Below are 21,001 nucleotides of genomic sequence, written 5' to 3'. Positions count from 1 at the left end.
TTCCTAAAACAACATGTTAATTGTGAGTTTATTCTACAGGAAAAAAAATATATTGTACTCTTTAGAGTCTGTTCAGGGCCCCTCATAAATGTGCTTCAACACACCCTCTCTATTACATTTCCCATTACCTTTACCATTTCTTTTTACCATGAATCTTCCCTCCTAGCTGTACTAAAGGATCTTCCTTTCCTTACACGGTCCAGATCTGGACCCTTCCCACATTCATGTCTCTTCTGCATGCTGTCTCTTCCTCCCACCATGTCCATATGCTCTTCACCCATTTGGGATCATTTCAAAATATTACCTTCTCCACAAACCATTCCCTGATCCTTCCCACTCAAAATCATCTTTCCCTGTATACCTATCTTCCATGACCTTCCAGTGTAACCTCCCAGAGGATAGGTATGGGGTATGATTTAGGTTTACCTTACCCAAAGTAATATAACTCCTTGCATATGGTGAAACAAAGATTGCAAGCTCCAACCTTCAGGGCCATAGGAAACCAAGAAACATGCAAGACAGGTACACATCTCCAGCTTCTCCTGGCAATCAAACACCTGGAAAACCAGGCATGCTCTCCGCAGCTTGTCTTTTTCCCACGGTCTCCTCCTGGCCATGCTGACTCCCAACATCACAGATGAAGCAGAAAGTCAGTAGCTATTTTCAATCTTCTCCTGCCTGGCTGCTGACATTTATAGTGTCTGTCTAGCTCTTAGAGACAAGTCCATTTTTAACTACTATTAATGATTTTTGAGGGATGAAGGACCATCATATCAGTTGAATGATCAAAATACATGTCTTCAAGGGAAAAAGGTGACAACTGTGTGGTACCATGACAATGGTCAGTACTTTAATGAATTTTGTGTGGAAGTACAATTATATTTATTCTATGTAGGTCCAGAGTCCTAAAATAGAAAGCAACAGGAAAGATGACAGGATTTTCTGAGTTTTGGAATTGCTCAAATGCAAAATGAATTTCCGTCCCTAAGCTGTTCAAGCTGATGCTCCCAAACCTTGCCAGATGGTTTGAGAAGGGAGACTGATTGACTGCCCTCCTGGGACCTGTTTCACATGGAGAATCTGTGACTGCAGACCCTTTCCTAAATGCATTGACTGTCTGAATAAAGTAGCACACACTCTGTATGGGAGTGCTGCTTATGGAGTGCATGCAACATAAGAAGAGAAGAAGGTCAAGGAGCAAATCCTGAGGAACCCCATTATTTAAGGATCATAGAGGATGAAGACCTGGCAGAAAAGAGGCAATCAAAACTAAGAAAGGTCAGAACAGTGTGTTTCACAGCTACCAACATGAGAGGAGTTCCAAAAATTTCAAAGGCAGCAGAGGTAATGAATGCACTGAAGAATATTGAGGTGCCCATTGGATTTAGGGGACATTAAGGTCACTGGTGACCTTAGTGTGAGAAGTTCCAGCAGAACTATGGGTAGTTGGATGGAGCAGCAAGCACATGCTCATGAAATGCCTCAAATTTAAAGACCATATCTCCAAACCAAGCTTTACTTTGGCAAGTATACGCATTTAAAATATGCTACAATTGTTGTAACCCTTTTGGGTAATTCTCTATGATTTTTTTCAGATGAACACAAAGACCAAAGGAGGATGGAAGGAGAAAGAGGGAGGGAAGAGAGGAGGAAAAGAGCTAAGGTGAGAGGGAGGAAGGAAAAGGAAAATCTAAGGAACCCAGGCCACTGACAGTCTCAGGTTTCAGCACAGTGGTGTATACAAATTTGGCCTTAATTTAAAAAAAAAAAACTGTGCATATAAAATGCATTTTTTTAATTTAAAAAGACAGTGCACTGCATTTGAAGGGGGCACCTCCAGTTAGACAAGGAGGGCTGTACTCCAACATTTATCTTCCCTCCCTTCTCCATCCTCACTAAACTAAAAGAGTGAAAATTTGCAGTAGTAAAATGAACAAGAATAGAGAGAACAGCACACAAATGCAGAAAACAAAAACTGAACAAACAAACAAAAACTTCAGGGAGCTGTTAAGTGTCCTAAAAGATAAATGATTGAGCAAAACAAAAGCTATAAGAAGGGGAATCCCACAAGAGGTGGACAAGTCTATCACAGAATCTGGTTGCTATGGTTAGATGCTTGTGCCCTCTCCCGAACACAATAGCATTAAAGCTAGAAGTGATCAGGAGGTAATCAGGTCATGAGGGTTCTGTGCTCATGAATGGGATTAGTGCCTTACTGGGGTTCCAGGGAGCCCATTCATCCCTTTTTGTCTGTCTGCCACATGAAGACACAGCCAAGAAGTGTCATCTATGGAGCAAAGAGTGGGCCCTCTCCAGACACCGAATTCATCTACACCTTGATCTTGAACTTCCCAGACAAGTCTGAGGTCTTTTGTTATAGCAGCCAAATGGAGTAAGACACCAGGAAAGAATTAAGAAGTACAGGCATTAGAGATTGCAGGATGTGGAGGTACAGAATGGGAAAGAAAAAAACAGAAGGTAGATTTAAATTATTTAAAAAGAACAGTCAGGCCTCCAGATCTCATTCCCCAGGGCCAGGCAGCTACCATTCACCTTCCCTGACAAAGGATGAAACAAATGTGAACATGCCAAACAGTGCCACTCTCCTGTCTGGGCCAACAGTCAGAATGTAGGCAGTCAGGTATGAGTCATCCCCCAACCCAAAACACTACCAAAAGGCAGATAAATTCCTAGAAAGTGTCAGAACCTACAAAACCTTCTCCACATGGGCAGGTCCTTGCTTGATCGCATTACCAAGAAGTCAACGCACACCTCAATCCCTGCTAATATGCAGAGTTTACAGACCACTTTTTTTTAATATTTATTTTTTAGTTGTATTTGGACACAATACCTTTATTTTGTGTATTTATTTTTATATGGTGCTGAAGATCAAACTCAGGGCCCCGCATATGCGAAGTGAGCGCTCTACCACTGAGCCACAACCCCAGCCCTTATAGATTACTTTTTAAACTCATTCTTAAATAGGAACAAAGAACCAAAATCACTAGATGTTTGATAAACACCTCCAAAATAAAAGAGAGGGCCAAAAACAAACAGAAGAAGGAACCCACAATAAACAGACACACTTGGGACTCAGGAAAGGAGCAATACAGAAAAGGATGAAGAAAGAACTCACATTCATGAAATACTGGATTCCGGATTTTAAAAAAATCGAAATATTTTTTCCCTAAAATCAGCACCTATTTTTAGAAATTAAAAATGAGAACCAAAAAAATAAAAAATAAAAGTTAACAGAAAAATTGAAAGGTATAAATTGGGAAAATCTAGCAGAAAGCAGACAAAAAAGGTAAAGAGAAAGGCAGGAATAAACAAATGGAAAAAGAAAAAAGTTAAAACATTCATGAAATGATACAAGAAATATAAGAAAATTTCTGAGAAATAAAAGACACAATTATTCTGGTTGAAAGGACTCAAAAGGAACCCAGCAGAGAGTCAGGGGGAGGGGATCAAAAAACCACACCACACTAAACACTAAAAAAAAAAAAAACAAAAAAAAACACCATATGACTGAAGTCGAAAAACAGATGGCATGAGATCTTTCCACTGCAAGACTGGAAGCTAGAAGGCAATGGAGTGATGATGTCCAACATCAAATGACACCAAAAAATATTTCCCAAACCAGCACCATCCCAGGCAAATGCAATGGAGTGTGAGGTATAATAATGACACCTTTGCAAATACACAAAGCATCCAATCATTTGCCCTTGATGTGCCCTTTTTCTCAGGAAGTTCCTGGAAGATGAACATAGGCGGGAACAGACCAAGAAACCCCCTAAAATGACAGAGCAACCCCAAAAGAGGATGACAGATGATACAGCCTTCAGGAAACATGGGATCCAACAAAGGAAAGAAAGGGACTTCAAAGGTACGAGGTCCTAGTAGTGCAAGTGATGGCCTTAAAGGAGCCTGAGAAGCCAGCAGTTCAAACAGGAAGAACAACAAGGAGCAGAAGAAAGGACAAGGTGGATGGAGGACAGACTTGTATGCTTCTGTAGGTACTGAGAGAAGATCTGTGATCTGTCAGAGTTTGAAAATGAATTTATGATAAATAAATAAATAAATAAAGGAACAAAACCACATTAACTCCACGAAAAAAAATATACATTGTTTGATAAAGGAAACAGAATATAGTCTTAGCTGTAAATAATAATAAAACCACTGAGAACTGATTTAAATATAAATACAATTGAAGTATATGAGGACAATAGGGGTAGTGAAATTACAAGAGGAAAGAATAATAAGAGAACTGGTTTCATCTTCCATGGCAGGACATTCGAAAATATCCTAAGCACCAGAGCACAACAGGATAACCACATTATTAGGAAATACAAAGGTAACTACACGAGAAACAGCTAAAAAGGTTCAAAGCAGTTGTCACTAGAGAAAAGAAATTGCAGTGGGGAGGGTTAGAGCACTAGCAGAGGCAGACAGAACTATAATAATATTTGGCTATTTAAATATGTCTGTATTCCATTTTGATTAAAAAAATTAAATGAATGAATGACAGGTAAAGAGAAAGGGCTTACAGACATTTTCTTTAAGAAGTATAAATACTCTAGCAAAAAAAAATAATCTACTGGTCAAGAAATATACTTTTAGTTAATTTTTTTTTGAGTTTGCAGAAATACTGAAAGAGAAGAAACCATGAGGAAGAAATCATTAAAGTAGCAGGAAGGTGACAGAGCATCGAAAGGAAGAAGGTCTCCAAGGAGGAAGAGAATAAGTGCAGCCACATCAGCCTAGACAGAAATACAGAGTTCTTCCTCAGTGGACAGGGTAGAGGACGCGGGAAGGAGGAAAGGAAAATAGGTAGGTGAGGAAGAAACATCTCATGACTAGATGGTGGAGACATAACCTGATGCCTCTACATGGGAATGAAGTAAAGAAGTAAGATCGTGAAGGCACCTTAAGAAAATGGCAAGTACAGGCTGGGACTCAGTGGTAGAGCACTCAGTGGTAGAGCACTGAGTGGCAAAGCACCTGATTAGCACATAGGAGGCCCTGGGTTCGATCCTCAGCACCACATAAAAATAAATAAAATAAAGGTATTGCATTCAACTACAACTAAAATATAAATATTTTTTGGAAAAAAAAAAGAAAGAAAGAAAATGGCAAGTCCTGCCAGTTGTAGGGGTGCACATCTATGATCTTAGCAACTCAGGAACTAAGAGAAACCCACGTTTGAGGGCAGCCTCAGCAACTTAGCAAAACCCTGTCCCCTGTCTCAAAATAAAACGTTAAAAAGGGGTGGAGAAGGGCTGGGGTTGTGGCTCAGCAGTAGAGCACTCGCCTAGCACATGCAAGGGAGGCCCTGGGTTCGATCCTCAGTACCACAAAGAAAAATAAATAAAATAAAGGTATTGTGTCCAACTACAACTAAAAAATAAATATTTTTTTTAAAGCAGGGTGGGAATATAGCTCAGTGGTGAAGCACCTCTGTGTTCAATCCCCAATTACAAAAAAAAAAGAAAGATAAGTCCAATTTGATGAGTAAATTTGATTTTTGATTTTTACACTCATTCAATGTGGTATTTGTACATTATCATTTTCTATGCTTCAATACTTTATAAAAGATTCATATCATGTTTACACTAGAACTGTTAACAATGTGTTTTCACCATGACTCCTCAAGAATGCTCTTATACATTTGTATACAACCAAACTCATCATGGTGCCTAACATGAAATGACCTTTTGTTGTATGAATCTATAAACATTTATTTCCAGAAGTACAAATGGATATCCCATTCAGACTGTAGGCAGTCAACACATCATATCATACACATGTACTACCTTAAAGTGTTTTTATATGCCAGAACAGTCAGCATTCAATAACTTTACCATATACTTAAAAATAATATCTACTGTCCCATCATAGATAAACCTTCCCCAAAAAAATTCTGACTTAGTTTTCTATGTCTCATGACGAAATATATACAAAACGAAGGATCTCTTAGGGTGATGCCCCCATGTTGACTATCAAAACAACAGGGAAGACTACATGGATCTACAGCTCTCTCATGGGTTCTAACTTAAACCTCAGAGACATTCATAATCAATAAAAAATCCATAGTTGGAAATCAATACCTGCCATACCTAATAATAAATCTAAACATTTTATGGCTTAAAGTATCAAATTTGTTGATTTGAAACTAATTTAAACACAATTTCTGTTTATCACGCATATCCTAATATTTCAAAATACTCTAATTTTACATTCTTTCCAAGAAGGAAAGATAGTTATTTTTTCACTACAAAAAAACATGATATTAATGCTAATTTTTAAATAAATCTGTTTATACTCAAAACTGATTTCCTTGAAAATTACTCTTTTTCCACAAAATATTTCAGATCCATCTCAAAGAGGTTCAGGTATAGAGGGAATTTAAAAAATAAATAAAAGCAAGAGCTTCATTTGCCATTTAAATGTTTTTAGTTTTTTGAGGATTTTTAGTGCTATTAATTAATGTTAGTTTAATAGAGACAACTAATTTGCAAAGTCTATCTCCAGTGCCAGATTATGTCAATGAGTTCTATCTTCAGTTTCACAAAGTTGCAAAACAGAATTATAATTATCTAAATGATTTCAGCTAATTAACAATTTAAAACAAAATATAATTGGTACACTTTCCCTTATATTTCACAAAGTTCACAAAACTAAGTTCCAGTTATATTACATGAAAAAATACTAACAAGTGAAATCTTCATAATTTCACCCTTTTAGCCTTTCAGAATTGTTTCAGAATACCCCCCAAAAAAATGTATTTTATGATATAAAAAGATCTCCTGAAAATAGAGCTTTGTTGGCTGTACCTTTAACATACAGTTAAATCAGAGTCTACAGCTTCCTAATGACTTCTAGTTTCAAGAGGGCAAGAACATGTTTTCTAAAATACCTGATTTGGACTTCAGAATAACCTGAATAGTATGTCCATCATTGGTGACTTCACAGTCCCGGCAGACCACATAATTTGGAGAGAGGCGGACATCCAGCAGGGAGGGGTCATACCTAGCTTCTCTTGAATTTAGGTTAATAGGAGACTGGTATTCCCCGTTAGCATCAGGAAACACCAAGCCCCACTCAACACCTAAGGACACAATGAAAAGAAAAAAAAAATCAGGAACAGGTTAAGGAAAAAAAAAGTAAGTTAAAGTAAAATTTAACATGTGAAAACTAGTTTAAAGTCTTATAACTTTTGATGTTATGAAGAGGGTTTTGACTACCACAGCTCTACAAATGAAATATGGTGTATGTGAATTTTTGCACTCATTATATAAATGAGCTGATATTATCAAATACACATACAAAATCCTTAACTAATGAATTTGTTAAGACAATCTGTATTTTGTCTACATAGATATAATAATTAATGGCTCTAGAAAATTAAAGTCATCTCTAAGTGACTACAAAAAAATACCACACACACAAAAAAAATTCCTGGACTCTTTAGTTCAATTATGTTCAGGACTTAGGAAATAACCTGGAACTTTCAACATGCTTAGTGAGAGCCAAGAACTATCACTGTCTTATCAGAAATGCAAACTCAGTGAAGTGTGCATAAGGATAACTAGATATACATAAATGTACTCCTTCCAAATATTTTACAATTAAAACTGTATATTCTATATTTCAGTATATGTAGTAAACATCAGCGCTAAAGGTGAGCTATTGAGAACCCTACGTCTTCGGGGATAAATTTGGGAAACTAAATTTCTCTTTGATAAAAAGTCAACCCCTTCTCCCAAGCCCACAGATCCAGTTTGAAACTTAGGACAAGTTTTCTAAAGACTTGAGCGTTGTTACTATCCGTCATGAAAAGACTACAAAGCAATAAATAGTTTCACTGCCATCTCAAAATATTAATATGTACCGCGACTCTTCTTGGCTACTCTTTTAAGTCCCCGCTGCCTGGCAGCAGCAGGTGCGAACCATCACGGGGCAAGAAGGCCAAACACCTACACCCTCCCAGGTCACGAACCTGGGCGGGCGGCAGGAGAACGCAGGCGGCGGGCACGCCTCCCTGAAGCGCCTCTAGCCCTGAAAGACTGCAGTGCCCCAGTGAGAAAGTGTGGACGCGCGCGACAACCGCAGGGCGCAGAGCCACGCGCTCCGCGGGACACTAACGCGCCGACCAGTGCCCGACACCCAGACGCGTAATGGGTTACCTTCCTCGTAGCCCCACTCCACGCCCTCCTCCTCTTCCTCTTCATCCTCCTCCTTCTCTGGGAAGGCGACGGTATCTTCGATGAAGCTCAGGTCAGCCATAAGAAAGTCCCTGGTGTCTCAGCTCTCTCTCTCCACAGGTGACTGCGCCTGGGCAGGACCAGCGCTCCGAGGTGCGCGTGGGAGTGTGTGTGTGCGCGCGCGGGGGCGCAGCGTGGTGTGAGTGTGTGAGCGCCGCCGTGGGCGTGGGAGCGCGTGCGAGAGAGTGTCCGCGGGTGCTGGGCGGGCAGTCGTACAGCCGGCCTGGAGCTTTGCAGCAACCAGCCGCGCAGCGCGCCTGGACTCTGGGTGCAGACGGGGAACCGCGGCAGGACTGGCAGCAAGCGACCCGCGATTTATAAACCGGGCTGAGGCGTGTCTGCACGCGAGGATCCGCCCCCTTCGCTCAACGGCCTGGGGACCCACAGAGCGAACTGCAGGAAACAGGGCTTCGGGACTATGGACGAAAGCACAGAAGCAATATGGGCACCCCACTTCCTCTCCGCGAGGTGGTCCCCACCACCCCCGTGTCTTCTTTTCAAAGCCCCCCGCGAATCTCCTAAAGTCAGCCCTCGGGGACCCCATACCCCGGCCTGGAACACACGCTCTCTTCATTTATTTATTTCATCTTTACTCCAGGAAATACCAAAAGAGATTTGGAGAGGAGAAAGATGGAGGGAAGAAATGACAACTGAAAGACCCCTTAACAAAATTTTTAAAAAGGATTTCTCCCCCAGAATCTTTTTATTACTCAGCATTTACTTTTTAATTCATCCTTAGAACACAGTGAAAACGAACGTGGAAATTTTTCTGAGATAGTTGGGATTCCTAAAAACATTTCAGGAAAAAAAAAGATAGTTTTAATGTCGAAACGAAGATATTCTTGGAGGGAAATTGTGCATGTAAAAGTATTATTTCAAAGGCAAAACTAGTGAAGTGCTTGTAGCTTCGGAGTCTCAGCTGCTACAGGCTCACCTTGCTGTGTACACAGCTCCCAATCACTTAGTGAAATCGTGTAAATAATGAAATGCACACATTGCATAACAGGAACTTTCCTGATCCAAAGCGGTCACATTGTTACCTTTTGAACATGCTTAATGATTTCAGCCCCCTTTTCCAGTGCCCTATTCAGTGGTAAACCCTAAACTGGTTGACTCCACATTTTTAGATTTATATGCCTAATAAGCTCAGATTCTAGCCTTAAGTACAATTTGTTTTTCATATGCCCCCATGCACAAGCCAAAATGTCTATTAGTAATTTGAATAGTCTTTGTTCTAAATCATGCTATCCTTATGAATGCTTAATTTTTCAAAAGGATAGAGATGATTGATTTGGGGAATGTTTGGATTCTGTGCTCCTGTCCTTCAATGCCTGCTCAGCACCTTCATTTAAAAAAAAAAAAAAAAAAAGTCTAAATAATTTTTTTTAAAAGCTGGGGGGCTGGGAATATATATGGCTCATGGGTTGAGTGCCCCTGGGTTTAATCCTAAGTGTCAAACAAAACAGCAAAAAAAAGTCACATCACAAGCCTATTTCAAACCTCTCCAGAAAGTGGGTTGGGTCTGAAACTGAGAAGAACTCAAATCAGTCAATTCTACCACTTTCTGGAAAGTTCAGTAAAGTAAGTGAAAACTGCTTGCCAACTTTAGCTTTTAAGATTTCAAACATTTGTGTAATTTCTCTTTCCCCTTACTGCAAACACTAAAGCTGTTCTCATTCACAGGATCAAACCAGTCTGAGACTAAATCCAATCTTCATTCACTGTCTTCTGGGGCTTCTTCATTGGACACTCTCTCTCTTTTTTGCAAGTCAGTAAGCCTGAGATTAGCCGAAGTCTACCCTAAAGACATAGCTATTAAAACTAGTGAGTACAACCAAAACTATTAACCACTTTCCATGGAAGTTCTTCTAAAAGATTTCACTTATTTTTCTTTACTTGGAAACATTTTTTGCAATGTTGAACTTGTTTCGAGTTTCTTTTTAGAAATATGTTCACCCATTAATCAAACCCTACAGCTAATGAACCCCATATAAAGGAGGACTTCAGAAATAAAATCACTTTACCAATCTGAGCTTATACAGCAATAATAATTTCCTTTTTTTTCCTCAGGTGTACATAGATGTGATATTGTAACCATTGTGTAACCACCAATTACATTTAAAGAAAGTATCACATAAAGATGCTTACCAAACCAGGAGACAGAAAAATCACCTAATCAAACAACTGAGTTTTCCTCAAGTAAAGGGTGTGTGTGCATATTTACAAAGAATAGGCTGAAAGATTGAATTGTTAATATTGAATTTTGCAGCTAATAGACAATTTTGCATATAGCTGGCAATGCATTGCCATTCAAAACTGCAGTTGCCTACTGGACAAATATTTGTTGGCACATATTTGTTCTTTCTGGACTTTTTAGCATCGTTTGCATAATGTTGCTCCTACAAGCAAGCACAGGATACCCTGTCCAGCCACATATGAGCCACTCTACTCTGCATCCAAATATTCAATTAACAATCTTAATTGCTTTGAGACTGTGTGCTTCAGATTTCTGCTAATTAACAGCACCTTAAGACCTTCTCTCCTTAGGTCCCTGTACTATATTACCACCAAAGATGGAATTTCTATTTCTAGTTATTATAAAATGTCTGTCACCATAAAAACCTAAACACACAGATCAAAGATATAGGCCAATTCTTGGATTTACAAAATAGAACAAGCACATCTAAATCCAATATCAGAGAATCTAAAAATATTCATGCTCTATATTATGAATGTAAGTGTTCTACATATCCCCTTGTATGATATTTAATCCCTTACAATGTAATATCATATTTGATCCTTTAAATTATTCTCATATTACTCACTTTTAGTGTTTATATACTAAGGTCAAACTGCATCAGTAGAACAATTTCTTAGAACTAAGTCCTATATAACTAATTAGCATTATACTAAGAGAATATAAATAGAAATATCTAAAAGGACAAACTAATCTAGATATCAGAGGAACAGAGGTACTAAGAGTGATTCACAGCACCTGATAACCTACACGGCCCTCTCCTCCCAATCTTTTCTCACCATATCCTACCTTACCAAGGCTTTCTTCTCCTAGTGGTAAGTTTGGCCCTCGAATAATCATAAATAATGATTACCTTCCTCTCTCTGTCTGCACCTTATGTTCTGGGAACACCTAGAGGGCAGAGCTAATCTGTGCATATCAAATGCGTTCTGTCCAGATTGTAATTCACAAACTTCAGCCATAAATGGATGGCTGTATTCCTTCCTGTGCACTGCTCTGCACTAGACACTGCAGAGACCCCAAACTGAATAAAACACTGTTTCTACCCTCGAAGAATTCAGTTCTCTGGATGAGTGGGAAGTGGGTGTAAATAATTAACTACAACATAAGACATGTGAAATGTGTTAAATAGAGATGCAAGTACGACTAAATCTAAGAAAGATGGGAAAGATCCAGAAGGGTTTCCTAGAAAAGATGACATTTAGGCAAATGTAAAAAGATGAGTAGAATTTGAGTTGGCAATAAATGAGTACAGAACACTCCAGGCATGAACAATGATGCTAGATCATGAAAATACTCAATGTGAATCCATGTTCTCCATTAAATGCCTTCTGTGATCTGCCAAAACCAATTCAGACACAGTAAAAATGTGTCCCTCTATAGGTTTACACCCGATGCAAAACACTCCCCTCATTGTTCATTCATCTGGTTTTCTTCTTCTTGTTGTTGTTGTTGGTTTGGTTTGGTTTTGTAAGGGAAAGACATCAAAATTTTCCTTGGTATACTTTCCATTCCTGAAGATTTCAAACTTTGTTCATAAGAAAAGAAGTGTTGATTCTGATAATTTCTTTAGTCGGTTATAAACCTTCTTTTGTTTGACGACTTCTTAGTCTTTCTTTGTGTTCAGAAACATCAGTTTATAATCTTAGGGCTGTCTTGCTATGGTGTTATTCCTCACATTTGCTGCCCCTTTGCTGCTTGGTCATGTGATCTTCTTTGACCAACTAAATATGAGTAGAAGTAGCATATGTCATTTTCTTTAGCAGAAAGCTTTAGGAATTATTGTGTTTTCAGCATTTTGTGTGCTCCCTTAAAATACCCAGTCCAAGAAAAGCACTATTCTTTAATCTAAATCCCTGGAATGAACATGATCATAGATAAAAGCCATAGCCAACTAGAAGTTGATATAAACCTTTTTTGAGATATAAACCTTTTTTGTAAACCACTGAGACTTGGGGGCCATTTGTTACAGCAGCAAAACCTAGTAAAAGCTGACTATTACAGTAGCCCATCAGGTAAAGATGAGTTGGAAGGTAATTTATATTTGCTCAAATTTTTTTGTGTGTCTATCTTTTTTAAAACTAAACAGTCTAAAACAATGCCCTTATATTCACCTTGAAAATTTCTTAGAAATCCTTATCGTGACTAGGAGTATCATAGCTTCCTAAAAGAATGGGAAAGCCCTCACCCATAAAAAAATCCCTGTCACCTCTAAGGGAAAATTGATCACATTTTTCTCTGAGAAGTAAAAGTTATGCCTGAGGCCTATACTCACCCACTTCAGTGCCAAAATGACTGGTACTGAAGTTGGAATGTTTGAGATCATAATACCAGTGACTGATAAACATATGATTATCGCAAACAAAACTTTCTCTGGGAGCCTTTTGCTAAACAAAACCCCCACCCTGCTGGTTAAAGTGCCTCTTCTTAATGCTTGCATAATACACAGATCTCTAGCCCTGAAATTCAGATTATATTTTAAAAACAAATTTCCTGATTACCATCTTATCTAATAGACAATGAACTCCCCAAGAGCAAGGGGTTCATCTTTTTTCTCTTTGTATCCTTCATGCAACACAAGGTAGGCACTTAGGAATTAGTTTGCTTATGTCACCAGCCATTCAGTGACCTGATCAGCCTTTAAAAATATGAGTGCAATGAAAGTTATCGTTACTAGGTGGAAGCTTTCAGGGTGCAGTGGGGCCTCAGAAAGGGAGTGGTCAAGTTTACCTGGTGGCTGGCGTGTCAATAGGATCTTCATAAAGGAAGTGACCCGTGAGCCGTCTTAAAAGATAAGCAAGTACTCCTTTGCCCACAGAGGGGAAAGGAAGGAAAGTAAGGAAGTGGACCTTCCACTCCCAAGGAAAAGCAAACAACAAAAACTTGGATACAGCAGCCAGTGTAGGTTCACTTTTGAAATCAAATTTCTTTTCTTTTTTCCTATGGTGTTAATAAAAGGGGGAAATGATGTAAGTAGTATCTGTAGTTTGTTTAAATAATATTTTTTAAAACATCTCTAAATAATCTCAGGACATGAAATAAATTACAAAGTAGATGATCTGCTTAAGTGAATATACATCGTTGGCAAAACAGCAATACTCTAATAAATGTGCAGAGGCTTTTTGGACTTTAAGAGAAGATGCCATGGCCAAGTTAGAATGGCCATTTAGCCACATCCATTCTTCATTTCCCACAGGAACTGGAACTCTTCACTCTGTCCTATTGTGCAAAATGACAGTCCAAATCCCAGGGAAATAATAACTTGAGCACTGTGATCACTTCCAAAGATGGATGCCATAATTCTTCAAATAGGCATGTGCTGTTCTTCTTGAATCAGGGCTGGTTTTATGACATGTTTTGTCCAATAGACTATATATAGAAGAGTGACCATATGCCAGTTTCAGACTGAGCCTTTGAGAGGGCTGGTCACTTCTTTTCCCTCAGAAACCAGTCATCATGTAAGAAATCCTTCCACCCCAAGACCACCATGCTGTGAGAAAGCCCAGGCCAACCACAGGGAGAGAGAAGGCGATGGAGAGGCATGGAGACACAGCCATGTAAGACCTTCCAGCAGTCTAACCACCAGCAGAATGCAGCCAAGTGAGCCCAGGTACCATTCTGTGAAAGAGAAAAAAGATGCCCATCTGGGTCATCCCTGAATTCCTAGTCCACAAAATCATGAGAAATAACAAATCAGTGTTTTAAGCCAATTTGTTTTGTTATGCAGCACAATTATTTACTATGTACCAGATACCATGACAAATACTTCCCACAGATGATTTCCTTTAATTCTCACAAGAGGCTCAGTAATAGCATCCCATATTCAGAGGAGAAAATGAAGGCTCAGACTTATCTACTGCCTTAGAGAGAAGCAGTGGGTGATCTGAGGTTGTTCTGACTCCATAGTCTGTGCTCTGAGCCACCAAACCCTGAGCTCTGAGCTCAGGTGGGTGAAACGAGCCATTGTGCTGGACTCTATCACCAGGAGAGGGTGGCTTATGGAAACACTTCGGGGAACCAACCATCAATCCAAAAGCACACTCCAGCCCTACAGCACCCTTCCTCCAAGCAAACCCAGGGATAGATTGGGCCAGTTTTTTTTTATTCTAATTTGTTACATATGACAGAAAAAATGTATTACACTTCATATTACACATATACAGCACAATTTTTCATATCTCTGGTTGAATACAAAGTATATTCACACCATTCGAGGCTTCATACATGTACTTAGGGTAATGGTGTCCATCTCATTCCACCCTCTTTGGACCAGTTTTGACAGCTGCAGTCAGAGAGGTCTAAAAAGAAAGAATAAAGGAGGCTAAGTTGGAAAAAAAACACAACCAAAACTTTAAAAAAAAATAGACTTTCTCTTTTTTCTATTTTTTAAAGCAATTTGTTGTTACAGAAAAAATTAAGCAGAAAGCACTGAGAGCTCTCCTACACCTTCTCTCCTCATTCCAGTTTTCCCAGTTATTAATATTAATGTGATGCATTTGTTACAATTAATGAGCCAATATTGGTACATTATTGTTAACTAAAGTCCATAGCTTACATTAGGGGGTCACTGTCTGCAATGGACATTCTTTGTATAACTTTAAGTCTCTGCTTAGGAATAGAAGCCCCTTTTGAAGAGATTTGCTCCCAAACCAACCCTCCTCTGCAAGCATGCCCTAGTCCCTCCCTGCATGCTATGGCCTGACCTCTCCCCCTCAGTCCTTCAGACCCTGCTTATTTGAGCATCACAAGGTTACTTGTCCACACCTTATCTACAGTCTCAGGCTTGTCCTGCTCAGACCAGCAACCCAGGATTTGATCTCTTGTTAGATATTTTAGTCAGTTATTTTGCTGCTGCGACTAAAGGATCTGACCAGAACAATTTTAAAGGAGGAAAAGTTTGAGGATTCACGGTTTCAGTGGTCTAGAGAAGGCCAACTCCATTCCCCGGGGCTCAAAGTGAGGCAGAACATCATGGCAGAAAAGTGTGGCAGAGGGAAGCAGCTCGAAGGGTTATCCAGAAGCAGAAAGAGAGACTCCACTAGCCAGATACTAATACATACCCCAAAGCCATGCCCCCCAATGTCCCATCTCCTCCAGCCACACCCTAACACTTTAGTTACCATTCAGTTAATCCTTATCAGGAAATTAATTTACTAATTGGGTTAAGACTCTCACAACACAATCATTTCTCCCCTGAAACTTTTTGTACTCTCTCACTCATGAGCTTTTGGTGAACACGTCACATCCAAACAATAACAATAGGCTGAGGTGTTTTTACATTGGCAAGTAATTTATTAAATCACTATTATGTATTATGTGTACAGCATGATTGAGCTCATTAATTCATAAAACATGAGTAAAGGTAAATTTTTATGGCTAAAGAAACTGAAACTTAGAGAATTAATGGACCAAGGTCACACAGCTAATAAAGGGAAGAGGTAAGTCCTGAATGTATCTCTGACCAGCTCCAAAGTCAGATCTCATTCCATGGCCCCCCAAAAACCTTGCACCTGAGAGGTAGGTGTTAGTCTCCATTGTACCAAAAAGTCCATTCAAGGTGTCAGTGGTTATTCATTCATTCCTCACATTTGTTATCAAATCTCCGTGGGACTTGAATTGCAAAGTACCTATTTAGCAACCTAAAAGGCTACTCCTTAAAAAACGAAAAGCATTCAAGATGTTTTAGGTTAAATATTTCTATTCCATAAAGAGTTTGTGTAATGAGAAGGAACCAGGAACACTAATGGAATACACAAAGCAATAAACATTTTAAATGCTACTGGAGCACAGCATGTTTACAGAATGATTGGAACCCCCTGATTAGACTTTGCTGGTCATTATTTTTAGCATCATTATCCCTGATGGAAGAGAAGGGTGAGCTTGATGCTAAATATATTAAGCACTAAGCAAAACTAACTATGCTATTTTCAACTGGACCTCTATTTAAGAAGCAGTAAGAAACAATACAATAACTTTATATTCCCCACCTTGCTAGAGAAGATGTCAGAAAAATAAACTGTAACTACAACATGAAAACTTTAAATAAAATACAATGATTATCACATATTAAGAATTATTTAAAGTGGAACTTTCCAAAATATATCCAACTTTAAAATCTGGTGGAAACATTTATTAAATGTATTATCATCATTAGCATAATATAATACATTAGAAAGAGTATAATAGCTTTGTTGCGTAGTAAGTTCTGATCTTTATCAAAACTTATTTTTCTCATTAATAAAATGAGGACAGTAATTGCACCAAATCAAAAAACTATTGGGAGGATTAAATAAATTAATAGATAAAGCAACTGGAATAGTACAGTCAGATTCATTAGAATGCTTGTTTTGAAAATGCAAATTAGTTCCCATGAAATTAACATATTAGAGAACAATTTGAGCACATTAGGGCTTCTGTGTTTATTTATGCCACTTTCACATGTAAAAATACAAAGGAAACAAATAGAAAACCACATCCATTGAACTGAGCCCAGTTCAAATAGCCACAACTACCTCAGTTCAGGTACTGCAAGTCCCCTCTGTCCTCACCTGGTGTTACACTTCCCATCAGGTTGCAGGCAACCCTCCTGCCATCCCTTCACAACGCCTAAGCTGTGGACCTCTCCACTTTCACAAGCGAGCACCAAGTTAAAATGCCATATTTATCTGATCGTTTATGATTCTTTTAACCATTGAATGTGTGTAAAAAAAACTGATGGCATTTTTTTATAATACAGAATAGCAAATTTTAATAATTTTACTACTAAGTTATAACTAATCACATTTTTAAATGTTGGTACAGGATTGAACACAGCAGTATTCTACCACTGAGCTACATCCCCACCCCTTTTTATTTTTTTTTAATTTGTTTTAATTAGTTATGCATGACAGTAGAACACATTTACGCACTTTGATATATCATACATGGATGGGAAATAATTTCTCTTTTTTCTGAATGTACATGTTGCAGAGTCATATTGGTCATGCAGTCACATATATACATACAGTAATAATGTCTGTTTTGTTCTACTATCTTTCCTATCCCCATTTCCCCTCCCCTCCCCTCCCATCACTTCCCTCTACCTAATCTAAGGTAACGCTATTCTTCCCTAGTGCCCCTGCCTTATTGTGAATTAGCATCCACATATTAGAGAAAACATTTCAGCCTTTGGTTTTGTGGGATTGGCTTATTTCTCTTAGCATGATATTCTCCAACTCCAACCATTTACTGGGAAATGCCATAATTTTACTCTTCTTTAAAGCTGAGTATTATTCCACTGAGTATATATACCACATTTTCTTTATGCATTTGTCTATTGAGTCTAGCTATTGTGCCTAGCTATTGTGAATTGAGCTACTATAAACATTAATGTGGCTGCATCACTATAGTACACTGATTTTAAATTCTTTGGGTATAAACCAAGGAGTGGGATAGCTGGGTCAAATGATAGTTCCATTCCCAATTTTCTGAGGAATCTCCATACTGCTTTCCATAGTGGTTACACCAATTTGCAGTTCCACCAGCAATGTATGAGTGTACCTTTTTTACCACATCCTTGTCAATATTATTGCCTGTATTCTTGATGTTTGCCATTCTGACAGGAGTGAGATGAAATCTTAGAGTAGTTTTGATTTGCATTTCTCTAATTGCTAGAGATGTTGAACACTTTTTCATATATTTGTTGATCAATTGTACTTCTTCTGTGAAGTGTTCAGTTCCTTAGCCCATTTATTGATTGGGTTATTTAGGTTTTGTTTTTTTTTTTTTTTGGTGTTAAGTTTTTTGAGTTCTTTATGTATCTTAGAGATTAATGCTTTGTCGGAGGTGCATGTGGTAAAGATTTTCTCCCAATCTGTAGGCTCGCTCCTCATTTTATTAATTGTTTCCTTTGCTGAGAAAGAGCTTTTTAATTTGAATCCATCCCATTTATTAATTCTTGATTTACTTCTTGTTCTTTAGAAGTCTAGTTAAGGAAGTCAGATCCTAGGCTGACATGGTGAAGATTTGGGCCTATTTTTCCTTCTATTAGGCACAGGGTTTCTGTGCCTAATAGAAGAAAAAATAGTACCTAAGTCTTTGGTCCAATATAACCCAACCATATTTATGTGGGTTTGTCTCTGTGTCCTCTATTCTGTACCATACTGATGGAATTTTATTAGATTCCTCTGTATGTTTGTGTGTGTGGGGGGGGTGTTACTGATAAAATTTTGAGTTACTGAACCACTAAATCTATTTTCCCATAAACCCGATAGTAGTTATTGCCAATTTTGCATACCATAATGGTTTTTAGAAGTATATATGTAACGTTATAGCAAAACTGACTCTATCTGGCATTCAATAAACATGCATATAATGTAATTATTATGAGAAACTAACTGTACATATGGCCTGTGTATTTTCTCAAATGATTATGTTGGGTTAACTTTATTATTATTAGTTTGAATACTTCCTGGGTTGTTGTTATTATTGTCTCATATTCAGGAATGTCTTCATTATTTGTGCATTTGTGAGATTGCTCAAAGTGTACAAAACAAGAATTGTCCACCACTTTAGAATTTCAGATGTACTGAGTGGAAAAAATACACATCGTACCCAGGCAGGGGTTATGGACCAAGCAGTGATGAACACATTTCAGGCACTGTTGGGTTAATTTACGCAATCCTCACAACTCGATGATGTATTATCTCCATTTTAAAGATGAGAAAAATGAAGCTCTGAGAGTGTGTGTGAGTTACCCAATATGACAGAAACAAGTGTGCTAGCTTGGAAGATCACAGGACTTCCTTTATTCCAGTGATAGAGTTCTGTGACTCCGGAGCATGATGGACAATCCATAAAGAGCTGCATGGCAGGGGTATTTGTTGTTCAGTGATAGAGCACATGCCTAGCACATATAAGGTCATTGGTTTGATCTGTAGCCCTGAAAAGAGAGAGAGAGAGAGAGAGAGAGAGAGAGACAGAGAGAGAGACAGAGAGAGAGAAGAAGGAGGAGGACGAGGAGGAGGACGAGGAGGAGGAGGAGGAGGAGGAGAAAGGAAACTTGAAAAATAAATTGTTGCTTATCAATGATTAACAAACTAAAATCTGTTGTTCAAAAAGAAATTTGACATTCAAAATGTATTAAGTTCCTCTTGATACACAGAGAGAATCAGGATGCTAGAAATTAGAATTCATCATTTCTTGCTCTGACTACTATGATTACCTACTAACTTATATCCCTCTCTTCAGTTCTCTCCATTTTGAAAGTCCCATACTCTCAAAATTCCCATGTTCCACACACACAATTGATCTCAATTGGCTTGAACCTGCCTCCTCTATAACTCCAAAACCAAATGCTTGTTGGTCCCATACCATATTATTTCCAGCTATGTGTATTGCACACAGTGTTCCTTGAGCCCATGGACAGAACTCTTGTCACTCAAATCCTCCTCTTCCCCTCCACAGCCTACCTTGGCCACTCAGGGCCTACAAAACAATTCAAATTATTTCTCCTTGCAAAGCCTTCCCAAACTCCCACAGTCTGCAGGTGGCTTGCTATACTTGAAGAAGTTCCATCATAATCATTGCTTACATGACTTTCTGTAGCACTTGAGTATAAATTCCCTAAAGAAAATGATTACATTTTATTCATCCTTAAATCCCCATTGTTGACATTCAATAAATTTTTTTTGTTTTTTTGGTTTTTGTTTTGTTTTTGGCGATGCTGGAAACTGAACTCAGGGCTTTGCATGTGTGAAGCAAGCACTCTACCACTGAGCTATGTCCCCAACCCCCAATAAATGTTTATCAACGAATTTGCATAACCAGATCTTAATCTTAAAAAAATGACCCTGTAACAAATCTTTTGGAAACTCTATACTCTGACTCTCTAGAATGAAAATTCTGGGTTTCCTAAGAATTGTTTAGATAGCATTTGAACAAAAATAACTGAAATACATTGTTTTGCATGCAATATATTTTAGAATACACAGTCCCATTCTTACATGGCGTTTCTAGCTCACAATGGATATGAATTCATCCTTTTTTTTAATGGCAAGTATAATCATAAGAAATTTTTAATTAACATTTTGAAACTTTCTATATTTTCTATTTTTAAACCATTAACTCTTGTCTTACTTGGGAATTTGTCCAACTTGAATCACCTTCCTCCCTGTAACAGAAGCCTGATGAGGACCTTGTGCTCCTGGCTCACATGTGAATCCAAGCCCATCCATATTTGGAGTTGATGGAAACCTTGTGCCTTTGATAACTGTGGGAAATGGCCCCTGCTGTGTTCCAGAACGTGCTGCAAAGAAGAAACTTTTGTTTCTTGGTTACATGAAAATAAAGATCTGTCTTTCTTTGCATCAACTGAAAAGAACCTTTTGTCCTCTTGGCTATGAAGAATATACAGGCCTGTCTCCTTTTCCCATAGACTGAAATGCACTTCCACCCACCCCACCCCCATCTTTCTCTCCAACTGTCTCCCCTCCCTCCCCCT

The 21,001-nt window shown here is 38.5% G+C and overlaps 1 protein-coding gene and 1 long non-coding RNA gene across 3 annotated transcripts in view; both read right to left on the bottom strand.

Annotated features, from left to right (window-relative positions):
* The window catches only part of Ca8 (carbonic anhydrase 8), an 88,432-nt gene extending 79,889 nt beyond the window's left edge, over window positions 1–8,543 (bottom strand). For both annotated transcript variants that reach the window (XM_015485848.2, XM_015485849.2), the window contains exons 1-2: window positions 8,187–8,543; window positions 6,917–7,108 (exon numbers count right to left, since the gene is read on the bottom strand). In XM_015485848.2, coding sequence (XP_015341334.1) covers window positions 6,917–7,108; window positions 8,187–8,286 — 292 coding nt within the window. In that variant the 5' untranslated portion in view covers window positions 8,287–8,543. The remainder of the gene's footprint in view (window positions 1–6,916; window positions 7,109–8,186) is intronic.
* A 6,015-nt stretch (window positions 8,544–14,558) lies between these two features.
* LOC125610570 overlaps window positions 14,559–21,001 on the bottom strand; it is a 50,778-nt gene continuing 44,335 nt past the window's right edge. The window contains exon 3 of the long non-coding RNA XR_007340571.1: window positions 14,559–14,819. This is a non-coding gene — a long non-coding RNA (uncharacterized LOC125610570). The remainder of the gene's footprint in view (window positions 14,820–21,001) is intronic.

The sequence above is a fragment of the Marmota marmota genome, unplaced genomic scaffold (assembly GCF_001458135.2).
Source record: "Marmota marmota marmota unplaced genomic scaffold, marMar, whole genome shotgun sequence".
Taxonomy (NCBI): Eukaryota; Metazoa; Chordata; class Mammalia; order Rodentia; family Sciuridae; genus Marmota; species Marmota marmota.
The sequence above is the reverse complement of the archived record's forward strand: the minus strand, read 5'-3'. Positions and strand labels throughout refer to the sequence as shown.